Source organism: Lissotriton vulgaris, chromosome 1_1, assembly GCF_964263255.1.
Source record: "Lissotriton vulgaris chromosome 1_1, aLisVul1.2, whole genome shotgun sequence".
Lineage (NCBI taxonomy): Eukaryota > Metazoa > Chordata > Amphibia > Caudata > Salamandridae > Lissotriton > Lissotriton vulgaris.
Window position 1 is genome coordinate 1,257,102,954 of NC_141685.1, and position 14,209 is coordinate 1,257,117,162.

The following is a 14,209-nucleotide window of genomic DNA, read 5'->3' on the forward strand; positions in this document are numbered from 1 at the left end:
GACCCTCCTCCCATGGCTTGACAGACTTTCTCGAGGCCATGAGATTGATAGATAGCTGGCACACATTCAACCCCGAAACAAAGCAATACACATTCTACTCTGGGGCCCATCACAGTTCCTCTCAGCTTGACTATATCCTGGTCCCCAGTTCCCAAACGTCACACATCAGGGAGGGCCGACACTTAGCTACAGGCATCTCCGACCACTCACCACTTTGAGTCCACTTCCTCCTGGATCACTGGAGGGTAGGTCCCCATCAATCCTTGGCACCTTCGTAATCCCAAACTACGTAAAGAACTCTTAGTTGCATTAGATAGCTAATTTAAGAAAACGTGGGTACAGTGACCTCTAGCCTGACACTCTGGGAGGCCTTTAAAACAGTGATCAGAGGGGAAGCCCTGTCATTGATATCGGGACACAAACGGAGGCAGCAGAAGGAGGTCTCAGACATAGAAGCCGAAATCCTACTACTGGAGAGGGAATTAGTGGATCGGGCCTCCCTGGAGACGCTCCACTTACTCTGGCTTAAGCAATCAGACTACAAAGCCCTTGTCACAGAGACAGCTCGTACTCTGGGTCAGGAAAAGCTTGGGAGAATCTACGACCTGGGCGACAAGGCTGGAAAGCTGATAGCTTGGTTAGACAGGCGAGAATGGGCAAACAGATTGGTCCCGACCCTTCAGGACACCCTCGGTGTCGAAACTTCAGACGCCCAAGCCATTGCCTCTCAATTTGCCGCCACTTTGAGGCGGTTTACAGGGCGGAGACGCCACATACTGAGGAGGACTCTGCTGAACTAGTAAAAGACATTGGCAGGCCCACCCTCGCCTCGGCAGACAAACAGCTACTAAACAGTCCTCTGACCACGGACGAAATCGCGCAGGCCATCAGGTCACTTCAATCTGGTAAGGCCTCTGTCCCAAAAGGGACTCCCATCGAAATGTATAAACTATGCCCGGACAGGTTATCAGCTTACCTCAAAGTCATGTTCGAGGAGAGCAAGGAATCGTGAGAACTCCCACTTGACCAACGCATAGCTAATATAGTGGTCATCCACAAATACAGGAAAACGAAGACAAAATGTACCTCATATCGTCCTATCTCCTTACTTAATGCCGAGCCAAAAATCCTCGCGAAGGTTCTCGCAAATCGTCTGGTAAAGGTTCTGCCAACCCTGATACACCCAGAGAAATCTGGGTTAATCCCACATCGGAACACAGCGCTAAATCTTCGCCGGGTAAACGGGGTGCTGGGTAGAGCGAATACAATTCACGAGCCGACGGTCTGGTCTCCCTAGATGGCACCAAGGCATTCGATATGCTTGAGTGGCCCTATCTCTTTGCCGTGCTTCGGAGGATGGGTTTTTGGGAGGAAGTCGTAGGCTGGGTTTGCCTCCTTTACGCAGCCCCTCTGGCTAAAGTTGTTGTTAATAACAAATAGTTGGACACCTTCCCACTTGGCCGAAGTACCCGTCAGGGTTGTCCAGTCTCCCCCTTCTGTTTGCCTTAGCATTGGAACCCGTTGCGGCCTGGATCCGGCAGGATCTGTCGATCCGAGGATTCCACTGGTCGGCGGATTGGGAGGATCGTATATCCTTATACGCTGACAACATTCTACTGTACCTCACCAAAGCCCGGATATCCCTGATTGTCTTATTAGATATACGGGCAGTGTTTGGTAGATTTGCAGGATTCACAATTAATTGGTCCAAATCCCACCTGTACCCAATTTTTTGGGGCTGACTAGTCTACCCCCCAATTGTCCAATCCAAATTACCACGTCAAGGTTCAAGTACCTTGGTATATTTGTATACCTGGACTCCACACTCCGATATAACAACAATCTCCTCCCTCTCTCCGCTGACTGCAGCGAGATATAGACAGTTGGAAGACTCTCCCGCTGTCCCTCTTGGGGAGGGCTGCACTTTTCAAAATGATGTCCCTCCCCCGCTACCTTTATGGTCTTCAAAATTCAATGGAAGTTGTCCCCCCGCTTATTTTAAAGAGAACAAACGACTCCAGAGAGAGCTCCTGTGGAACGGACAACCATGCATTGCTCTCAGCAAGCTGTCGCTGAAATGGTACGATGAAGGTATCGCCCTCCCCGACATCAAGAAATACTACTGGGCCGCCCACCTGGCTGCAATTAACCATGGTACCTATGGGTCCCCTGATGATCCAGGATATCGTATCGGCAGGTGGCTTCTCCCGGGCGGGAAGTACAATAGATCACTATATTCCAAACCAGCTCGTCCTCCACTATCTGGCCCCACCGGACACTCGATATCAATCTGATACACTGCTACTCGGTCGCTTGGTTGGGAGGGCAGGTTGACACTGGCGCCCCCCTGTGGGACTCAGCAAAGCTGGGACACCTGTGGCAAACAAAGGGTTTTGACAAATAGGACATGATAGGTATTTCCTGCGTTCAGGACATGTGGGAAAAAGGGAACATAACAACATTTGCTTCTCCGCAAGAACATCACGAACCAGCCAGTTCAGAACACTTTCGTTACAGGCAAATTTGGCATGCCCTACAATCAGCCTTTCCTAGGGGTTCATCCCCCCAAGTCTTCTCCACTGGAGGACAGGATATTAGATGGGTATCTTCCTGAGAAATCTATCTCTCACATTTACAATAAGCTCATACACAACATGGAAGACCCCCTAATACAGCTTGGACGAAAATGGACTTTGGACGGTATTGAGCTGGATGATGAGGACTTGCAGGAGGCTGTGTCCTATCCCAGGGTGGTAGCTATTCCCGCTAGACTGCAACTGGTTCAGCTAAAAGTATTTCACAGAATATACATGACAGGACCTAGACTAGTGTTGATGGGGAGGGGACCCACCGGGGACTGCCGTAGGGGATGTGGCCAGTTGGGTACTTTCCTTCACATCATTTGGGAGTGTTCACTGGTCCAGACCTACTGGAGTAAAATTCACAGGGTGGTGGGGAATGTTCTGGGAATCCCCCTGCTCCCAGAAGTGCGTATATGTTTACTGAACATATGGGAACCTACTGACTTGAATGTAAACCAAACTCAGTGGGCCACTCTTGGCTTTATGATTGCAAAAAGGAACATTGCCCAGGGTTTAGGGGCAGCTGCCCCTCCAACGTTTAACCTCTTGTGTACGGCCGCGATTCTGCACCTGTGGGGCGCTTTTAAAGAGTGGGCGGGTTTATGACGGCCCCCAGCCCTCATCAGCACACAAGCACTGTGCTGCATGACGGACGGGGGCCGTCATCAGCACGCAAGGGGTTAAAGGTTGGAAGGTCAACATGGACTGGTGCATGTTCAGTGAAAAGACATTCTACGTTGCCAGTGGATGCCCCAAGAAATGGATTCGGATATGCGGGCTCTGGAACCAATACAGAGGCAATATCTGTACCCTACCAATCCACACAGACCTGGAAGACATACCTTCGCCCTGAATGACCCCACAGTGTATGAAATGTAGTGGTGCGGTTAACTTTGTACTTGCCTGAACAGTAATATTTCCATTATTTTAATGTGTCATACTTCATTGAAGTCTGTTAATAAAAAGATTCTTAAGAAAAAAAAGAATATCATGTAACAGGATGTCGGGTGGGCGTGCGTTTTTACCTTTGTGTCACCACACTCTTTGTGTTCTATCCAGCTGAACAGGCTGGTTGGTATCACTCCCCAAAATGTGCTTGAAAATGGTTTGCACAAATTGTCAAATGCCTGTGTCTTCTGCATTAGTGGGGATGCCATAGATTCTAATGTTGTGTGTAAGAGGTTTTCCAGGTCTTCTGCATGTGCCTGGAAGTCAGCTTGTTTGTTTAAAAGAGTATAAAGTGACAGTGTAATAAAAATGCACAGAGCAGTTAAAAATATTAAAAAAACAATAATTCATTTAGAGTGTAACACGTAGAGATTTAAACCTTACTATCCAGGCACAGCCAAGGTACTTGGCCACCCCACAGGCCAGGAGGGTCTGTGCGTCCATTTTCAGAATGTGCAAAGCAACCATATGTTCATAGGAGCCCAGTAGGCTACAGATAGGTTTAAGCCATCTTGTTCTTGCCTTCTTGTAGGTAGGGCAGGCAAACATAAAATGAGCCACGCTTTCAGTTGGAGCCGTACAGCAGGGGCAGTCCGCTGGTGACTGATGCGGGGCACTCCACTTTGCAGTTTATTCTCGTATAGAATGTGTACCTACCCTAAACTGAATATAAAGGGCCATGTCTCGTGGCGTCTGGATAAAATCTAAGTAAGGTCCTACAAATATGCACTGCTTGTGTAAATACAATTCTTCTGTGAGCCTTCCTAATCTCGAATTACTACGCTCTTGTGAATCTACTCAAACCCAATAGTGCTTTTTGAGGTCGGCCTTATTAGGTGAGGTTTGGGTTTCCCACGAATCCTTCAAGCCGAGCCCTAAAACTAACTTTTTTAGATTAAGGAGCCAGCTGATTCTTTGGTTGCCATCCAGATCCATCAATTCGTGAGCACGGAGGCATCGCTAGCATGCTCAGGGGTCCGACGCAGGCGAGCCCAGAATAACAGGGTCCATAGCCAGGCTATATCTTTAAACGAGCGCCTACCCATGTCGTTCATCAAATGTTTTAATGATACCTTGCTGGAAAGCATCACTAGATCTCTAAAGAATTTGTGTTCAGATATTCTAATTCCATCCACATTGTCGAAGCCCGATAATTCGGCACCATAGAGGGCTGAGCTAATTGCTTTGGCTGCATATCTCGTGAGAGCAGGAGCCACAGGTCTGCTCTGCAAGTAGCGATGTTATCTGAGTAGTGTTCCTACCACACGCTTGTTGCTCAAAAGCATTTTATCGATGTGATGCCGCCAAAGCATCTTCTCAGCAAGCCGAATACCCAGATAGTCGAACGTTGAGACTCACTCTGAGCGTGTTCCATCTAGTGTAAAATTACCTTTATATGGCCTATAGGAATTAAACACCATGAGCTTAGTTTTGGAGGTGTTAACAACCTGCCCCCTGGACTCACAGAAGAGGTGAAATCTATCTAAGAGCTTCTGGAGCCCAGCCAGAGTTTTAGACAAGAGGAGAGTGTCATCCGCGAAGAGTAGAGTAGAAACCCTGTCTCCTGCCAGGAAGGGGCATCCAATAGAAGTTCTTGTAAAAAACTAACCACCCCATTAATGAACAGGGAAAATAGGGTGGGCGCCATTACTCAACCCTGGCGCACTCCTCTGTTTACAGGGATCCTGTCTATCTTCTGGTCCTGAGTTCCCCACCTAAATTAGGCATAATTGCCCTCGTGAAGGCGAATGAGCAGATTCAGGATCATCGGAGGGATCCCCATATCACCTAGTAGCTGCCAAATCCAGTCACAGGGTACTAGGTCAAAAGCAGTCTTTAGGTAAATAATGGCCAAATAAAGAGTGCCCTTGCTAATTAATAAAACCTTCCAATAAATTAAAAGCAATCTGAATACTTGGTCCACTGTCCCTGTGCACACCCTGAAACCCGCTTGATACTGGGAGAGGACATCCTTATCATCCACCCAATGGTGAATTCTCTGAAGCAACACCCTGCCAATTACTTTCTGCATGGCATCGATCAAACTGATTGGGCAGTATTTGGCGGGCTCATCTCTAGCACCTTTTTTGAAAATAGGTACCACCTCTGCACCTTTTCATAAATCAGATACTGCGCTACCCTTTGCAATGGAATTGATTAAAAGCATAATATAGTTTGCCCAATTGGGAGGGTCTGCAAGAAAAAGATCACCCTGAAGACCATCCGGGCCTGAAGCTTTTGCTGGGACTATTTTCTTAATGGCCGCCTCTATTTCTTTTGTATCAAAGGGATCAATGACATCCAAAGTGGGGTAGCTGCTTAAGTGATACGACTTGGGGGATTGGACTGGACACCGAATAAAGTTTCCCAAAGTAGGTAAACCAGTCTTGATTTGTGATATGGTTAGGAATTTAATCAGGATCTTTATTACCTAACCACCTGACCATATCCCAAGAAAGATTGGGATCCCTGGCTACACTTGCATCCTTTAAGCTCTGCCAGTGTGTCTCATCCCACTCACGCTTTGCTTGGATGAAAGCAGTTTTGTAGTCCTTTCTGGTTTTCCTAACCAAGGGGCAGTGTCTGTTTTTTATCGCTAAGATCAAAGCCTTTTTCTTCTGTCTTCAATCCGCATTAAACCAATTCCGCCGGTTTTTACGGCATATGACTCGTTTACCAGCATGATTCTCTATAATAAATAGAGACCCCAGCTGAGTCATCATACTTCATATAACTCTGGAACCCTACACAGACCGTCCTTTTCACTCAAGGGATCTCGCAATTTAAATGTTCTTTCTCTGAGTGTGCATCTAATCTCAACCATTTGAGATTCTTGAGCCGCAACTCTTTGCCATTTAAGGTACCTACTCCAGTTTGAAGGGACCAATTATTTTGTCCTCATGAAGGGCCTGTGCCCTGGATTGTGGGAATAGAAAGAGCCCAGGACGATTCCATAATCAAGCTTAGTGTATTATGGTCACAGTAGAGGGAACCACTTGCATATCTATTATGGATCCTCAAAATCTAACGTCAATAAATATGTAATCAATTCTTGAGGGGCAAGACACGGTTATATGTATTAGCCCCTGCGACATCCGAGGGGGTTCTACCGTTCACAGCCCTTAATCCAGCTTCTAAGGTGAGAGCACTGATCTGAATTGCTACCTGGGACCATTTCTTGATAGGGGGTATATTTAACAATGGGACATCCCACTTGACATCATCTTCATTTTCCCCCAGCAAATCTTCAGAGCTTAAAGGCTCGAAGGTGCAATTAAAATCCCCAGCAATCATAACATATGAGTCTGATGGGCAGCTGGATAACTCCTGTTCCAACAACGTAACAATATTTGATACTTTGCCCCCTGGGGTCCCTCTTTTATAGACATTAAACAGCTCAAGGATTTCATCACCACTAGTACCCTTGATCGAAAACCACATAATATCCGGGATCGCACATTGATGTTCCTTTATTTCACAGCTCATGTCGATCTTAGCCCAAACAATAAGACCTCCAGAAGGCTGCCCCCTACCCGTGTGAATAGCATGGGTAAAGAAGCAGGTATAGCCAGATTTATATAGTGGTACTAGGCTCCATGTTTTTTGAAATATACAGATGTGGTGTTCCTCAATCAAATTATTCCAATCAGGTAAAGACATTTTATTTTGGAGCCCCGCCACATTCCAGGAAAGGCTCTTAAGCTGGGAAGTTGAGACTCCATTTCCCGAAGGGGTTGGTTGAACCAAGGGGGGTAGAGTAGAAGATGGAACAGAAGTATTACAAATTACTGCCACCCCATGGTCCCTCACACTACAAACAGAGTGGCTACTGTTTCTATTGGTTGTTGCCCTGATTTGAGGTTGTTCACAGACAGAACGTGATTGAATACTGATAGGGGGGGCTTAGGATGTTAATGATTGGAGTAGGTTCTAATTCCTGCCATGGTTGTAATTCATGACATAGTCAATCAACCGCCTCGAGTGAGGACCCTCTAAATATATGCAGTGGTAGCACGTTGTTATAGGCCCTTGCTGCAGTGATTGTTTGGAAACGCCTGATCTGAATAGATGAAGATTCTGGGGGCAGGACCTATACTCCAATGCCAAAAGATTTTCCGCCAGGTCAGAACTGGTCAGGGTTAGTTTGATGCAGTCCCTAGGATAATTTTTGGACGTGCCTCTCCATGCCCTGATAATATCTTCTCTGATCAGCCAGCAGCAACCCCTGACATGATGTAGCCAATGAATAGATCTATTTTTCAAAGATTCAGCGTTCTCAAAAATGCCACTAGGGGCAGTTTTTGGGACATTAACTAAGAAGCCCGCCTGTGCCTGAATAGGGGGGGCGAGTGGGTTGTTTGTTCTGTTGGGCTGGGACATTGATAGCCATTAGTGGATCTATTAAAGCATTTGTAGGCCTATCATGATTTCTGGCAACTGGAGAGTAAAGTTGCTTTTGTGGGATGTTGCGAGGGTGAACTTTAAGGGGGTCTATCTGCATGGGAGTTGAAGCCTTGGTGGCTCGTCTAGATGGAATTGCAGGAGCGTGTGGCTGGCCACTAGTTGTGGGATATCTTGCTTTAAATGACTCTTTTGGATTGCAGGATAGAGGAACTGCTGGCGTATGTACTATTATGAACTAACATTCTAACGGTGCCCACAAGTTCCTTAAACATCACTTTCAATGACCCAACCTCCTCCTTTAGTGAAGTAACCATCTGAGTAAGGATCTGTGTTAAAATAGGACAAGTGGAGACTACCTCAATCGAACTCTTATTACTGGGGGGATAGGCTGTGGTGTATGCGCTTCCCCACAAGTATCAGGCTCCCCAGCCAGGGCATCAAAACGATTCGTACAGATAATTGAGGGCTCAAGGTAGCCTACAACATCATAAGTGGGAGGTGAGGGCAACGGAGGGGGAGTATCGAACAGCGAGTCTGGCTCAGGACCCGGTGTTTTGGACTCGTGGCCGATCTCTACTCCTTTATTTAAGTATTTTTGGAACATCTAGGGGGCAGTAGTTGGGCGCAGGGGAATGGAATCCTTGTTGACAGAATCAGAAGGGGCTGGCAACTCAGCTCCTAAAAGCCCTTCACATTCCATGATCAGATTATCAATTCAGTTCATTACACAGTTATTAGTAGCAGTTGCACTCTTTGCTGCTTTCCTTGCCTTTTTCCCCTTGCCCACCCCGCTAACAGGGCACATGGCTCTCCCTGTACTCTCCATAGTTTTCCTTTTACCCATTCCCAACCTAATAGCAGCTTAAGTCGCCAACAAAAGTCACAGGTGGGATGATTGTATCAACATGCACGTATAAACTGGCTTCTGGAGACAAGAAATTTGCAAGGGATTTAAAACATAGTCGATATTAGAACACCCCACGTGAGGCAAATAGCAATCAATTACAAAAGGGTTGCACAGCCTACAGTACCTTAAAATGGCTTCAGGAGTTTTTTGTGGCAAAAGTGTTCCAAGAAAAAAGATGAAGGGGCTCAGACCCTGCCCTGCCTCTTCCTGGCGATGATGGGCTGGGATGACCACGTTGTGCCCTGGGACTCCAGTCCCACCTGGGCTAAAGATCAGGTACTGGGGGACCCTTTGAGCAGTGAGGCGCTGGATTTTCGAGGTGGTTAAAGCTGGCTTTCTGAAAGGATGTCCCGTGCCGCGGGGGAGAGGCAGCGCTGTAAGTGTGGTGGCAACGCCTCCACCTCACTGGCAGCAGCTGCGGGCTTCGCACTGGCCTCTGGGACTTGCAGTCCCCTTTAGTCGTGGTGCTGATGGAAAGGATGACTGTGTCGTGCCCCGGGACTCCAGTCACACCAGGGCTGAAGATCAGGCACTGGGGGCCCCTTTGAGCAGTGAGGCGCTGGATTTTCGAGGTGGTGAAAGCTGGCTTGCTGAAATGATGAAAGGAACAAAAGTCCTACCAATGGCAGGCAAGAAGTGGAGAGATTTGTCAACTAATCAAAACAAAATGGGTCAGGAAAAAATTAAGTGAGATCTATACAGAAGTAATGACAACAGAAATAATTAAATATTAGAATAAGTGAAGCTAGAGAAATGGAAGTAAAATTGACACTTTGAAACCCATCCCCTTTCCAACCAGACACACAATATAAATGTTCTATCCCACCTTTCTCCTTGATTCACTTCACCATAGCTACACATAACATGGTAAGGGTGCAGGCATGGTTATCATGCACTACATCATAGCCCTTCCTTTATAGACCACACAGCAGTTCAACATGCATCCAACCAAGTTGGATGGTGTAGCGTACTACTCACCTTCTAATGCACTTCAGCTCCTTTTCATATACATGAACTGGTGTATGAATGCAACTACAATGCAGGACCAATTAATAAACTTGGTGAATAGATTACCACTTTTGAGGCAGTGTTATTATAGCCTTATAGCCCGCCGTAGAGGGCTATACCGGCTATTAAAGGCCCTCTCCAGCGTCAAAGGCCCCCGAGCCGAAGGGAGAGGGACTTTAATAGCGGTATAGCCCATCTACGAAGGGCTATAAGGCTATTAGAACATTCTGCCACTAGAGGACAGAATGTTCTAACAAAAAAACAAAGCCTTTTGGAAGCGTGAGGGGATTGGAATCCCCCCAGGCTCCCTCAAGATTTTGTTCACAGCCAGAGCTGTGAACAAAGAAACATTGGAATGTTGGAGATCCAGGCTTATACCAGCCATTATAAGCCCGGAGCACTCCATTGTTTTCAATGAAGCTCCCAACATTCCAATGCTCTAATACCTACTGATTCTTCTTCTCAGACATTTTACTGTAAAGCTCATAGGAATGGGTACAGAAGAAGGCGGAGTATTGACCCTCTCCAAACAGATGCAAAAACAGCAAGGTACTCTTCTGATGAATGGTCCACAACAGAAAATGATCTCTTCTTCATGAGATTGCTTTAGTTAAGAAAATCAACTTCTTTTCCTCCAGTGTTTAGCCAAGTAATAACCATTTCATCAGAAAGTGAGTGGGAGATGAACTGTATAGAGCAAGCAACCACAGTTTAGACCCTCCTTTCCACTAGCAATTCAACTCTTGAGAACATCACGCTGCCGTTTTTAGCTTCAACTATTTTCCAATCAAGGGGGACAGCCAAGCATTTATAATCTGTAACTGTTCCGCCACTAATTCAGCCAGTTTGGGCTGACACCCTGTAAAGACAAAACGATGACGATTACATGTTACATGTCTGTGTGTTGTTACAAAAAAAAAATACAAATTATATTGCAATAAATGTTTAAAGTCTTTTCACAAAAATTGTTTTCCTAGCTCAAGGGGCTCAGAAAGAAGTTGCCACTTAGAGATGTCTACACCAAATAACTGATTAGATGTGTCACCCGAAGGAGACAGATTATAGTAATGAAGGATTCAGTCAATCCTTAATCCTTCTAGGATGAGAAAAGAATTACAACTGGTTACTGAAACGATTACAGTGTTTGAGACTTCTGTGATAAGGGATATAAATCCCATTAGGGCTTCATCTACAGCTGAAGGGATAATAATACCTGGTAAAAGTGCTGCGATAAGGAAAAATCCTCAGGTGTCATATATTTCACCATAGGAAAAGGCTTGTGAAGGACATTCCTCCTGTGGATTCTTCTCCAGATTGTGTACTTAGCCCATAAACTGGAGAACTTCCAACCCAGTTGTACAATGATGACTTGATATCTATTAAGGTCCATTGTTTGATACTACATAATACTTTATTACTTAATTTCTCTTTGATCTGCTTTACTTGATCCATTGCTTTATTTCAACAACAAACAAATTAATAGATAACCAGTGGGTACCACTAACTTTTTCTTTATTTGCTCTTTCTTTTCAGACATGCTCAGATCCCAAATCAAAACCTCTTTTCTTCACAGAGAAGATAATGGAATCTTCTGTCAAATACATCAACAAAAAGTTTCCTAATATTGATGTTCGAAGCAGCACGGTAAGGAATACACCTACTTTCTTCTTCACCTTATATTCAGTTTGTCTTTGCAGCCAAGTCAGCCTCAAACCACCCTTCTCCAAAAGGCCGACATCCTTCACTGCACCATCGAATACCAGTGTCCTGCCTTTCATTCTATAGACCACCAGGAAGACACCTACAACAGGACAGGGAATGCATTGAGACTGAGAAAGGGAGTGCATAGATCTAGTTTCAGAATGTGCTCTTACCATAGCACTGGGCGCTACAGCACTCATTAGGAGTGGCTTCTTAATTCCAATTTAGTCAGTAATGACAGTTTCTGGCCCTATTGAAATGAGGGAAATGGGGGAATCCCATGGGTCTGTTTACTTTCATCCGCTCACCGTGACAGGGCAAACCCATTACGCACATAGAATTAAAACTGTATTGATTTCAATCAATCAATCAATCAATCATAGCATTTATATAGCACGCTACTCACCCGGAGGGTCTCAAGGCGCTTGGGGAGGGGGGGTCCGCTACTGCTCGAACAGCCAGGTCTTGAGCTGCTTCCTGAAGACGAGGTGGTCTTGGGTCAGGCAGAGGTGGGTCGGGAGGGAGTTCCACGTCTTGGCGGCCAGGTAGGAGAAGGACCTTCCTCCTGTGGTGGCTCTTCGGATGCGGGGGACGGCGGCGAGGGCGTGGTTGGTCGATCGAAGCTGGCGTGTGGGAGTGTAGAAGTGTAGGTTGTTGAGGTATCTTGGTCCTTGGTTGTGTAGGGCTTTGTGTGCGTGGGTGAGGAGTCAGAACGTGATTCTCTTGTTGACCGGGAGCCAGTGCAGGTCTCTCAGGTGTCCGGAGATGTGGCTGTGTCGGGGGATGTCCAGGATGAGTCTTGCTGAGGCGTTCTGGATCCGCTGGAGTCTCTTCTGGAGTTTGGCAGTGGTTCCGGCGTAGAGGGAGTTGCCGTAGTCCAGTCGGCTGGTGACGAGGGCCTGGGTGACCGTCTTCCTGGTCTCGTACTAAATACTGAGAGACACCAGCAGTGGGACTTAGGAAAATGAACAAGAACACCAGGACAGGAAATCACAAGCCCAAAGAGATAGAAAGACATGCAGAAGGATGATGTGAGTGAATTTTTTCGTGAGACTGACACACAAACCCACACCCCTCCCACTACCCACTACATTAACTGTAACACACGTTTTGTTGATCACACTCAGGTTTGGTGAAAGGCTTTAGATGTAAGATTCATTTGCATGGTCCAATGTTGGAATAAGTATGTACGTGTACAGAAAACTCACAGATAGTCAGAATCAAACATGGGTCCTCTGTATTCGAACCTAGGAGAACTGGGGAAGGTTACATCAATTCAGCAAAAGAAGCAATAGGACTTCTTGTCAGAACGTAGTAGACAGAAATGTTGTCTGATATAAATATTGTGTCCTAAAAGTCATTTACAAAAGTATCACTCCATTGGGTGTGAATTTCCATTATTAACTCATATGGGGCAATATTTTTGTACACAATAATTAGGCCATGATGTTTTACCATACAATAACCCTCGGATATGACTCATTTAGTACACCTGGGAGCCAAGATCTGAACTGCCACATTTCTCCTCATTGTTTGACCCAAGAGGATCAAAACCCACCTTGCCAAGCACGCATGGAACTATTTGCGACAAGGTGCAAAGTCCGACTCATTTTGTCGTCATTTTGCCCCATTGTATTAAATTGTTCACATTTGTTTTTTAACCAATGTAATTTTTGGCTTTATGTTGTTCTACCATGGAGACCATCTAATGTGTCAAATACAATACTGGAGCTTTGTAAAGTCCTGTTAACAGTTCTCTGTGTCCTTAGTCAATTTGTAACTCATTCCACAAGGGTCAGTTGGTTCTGTGAGAAGTTAGCCTGGCATATCATGTCCACTAGTTCTAGTGGGCACCTTGCACCAGTCTAATCGACCCTTATTGATGATGGTTGTAAAGTCAACCTTATAGAAAGCTAAGGTAGCATGAACCAGCAGTCTTCAGGCTAAGACTTCAGAAGCCGGATTAAGTACGTTGTTTTACCATATATAATCCCTTGAGTACCAAATGAAAGGACACCACACAAGGTATACATCAAATATATATGTATTTAATCTAAACACAACCCCTCTGCACTCTTTATGAGGTCAGAGGTAAAAATCCAATACAAGTCACACAGTTAATATACGATAAGTTGCACAGTATACGTTATGCCCTAGGGAACTCACAAACCATATACTAAGAAAGTGGTATAAGTTCCACGTGAGAGTTAGAAAGCAGGCCTAGGGCCTGTAGAATCGATGGGGCTACACTAAACAACCAAAAGTTAGGAAGTAGGAGACCCACGGGAGCCGCGTGCCGTGTCTAAACACAGGCGCGGGTTCCCATTGACTTTCTATAGAGTTCGTAAAAGTTACAAAGTTACAGTTTAAGGACACTTCCGGATGGACTAGGATGGAACCCTTGTAAACTAGGACACTTCGAGAGTCAAGACCCATGGGAGCACCTGAGTATTCGTGTTACCTCACCCTGTGAAGCCGGGCGCATAGGTGTCTTTTTGTGTCGGGTTTTGTCGTTGTTTTTTATGGAGAGCTGCAAAGAAGTTCTGCAGGCGACCAGAGGAAAAGTGTCTGGGTGGATCCAAGGGTGGATCGGAGATGTGAAGAGCCTGAAAGCAGAGGGGACACAACGAAGTTGCTGTTGGAGCCTGTTTGCACAGGG

At 45.9% G+C, this 14,209-nt stretch overlaps 1 protein-coding gene across 1 annotated transcript in view; it reads left to right on the forward strand.

The window, feature by feature from the left end:
• The window catches only part of NCKAP1L (NCK associated protein 1 like), a 1,717,783-nt gene that overhangs the window by 56,701 nt on the left and 1,646,873 nt on the right, over positions 1–14,209 (forward strand). Inside the window, exon 2 of the mRNA XM_086964598.1 lies at positions 11,383–11,493. Within this exon, the coding sequence (XP_086820724.1) occupies positions 11,383–11,493 (111 nt within the window). The remainder of the gene's footprint in view (positions 1–11,382; positions 11,494–14,209) is intronic.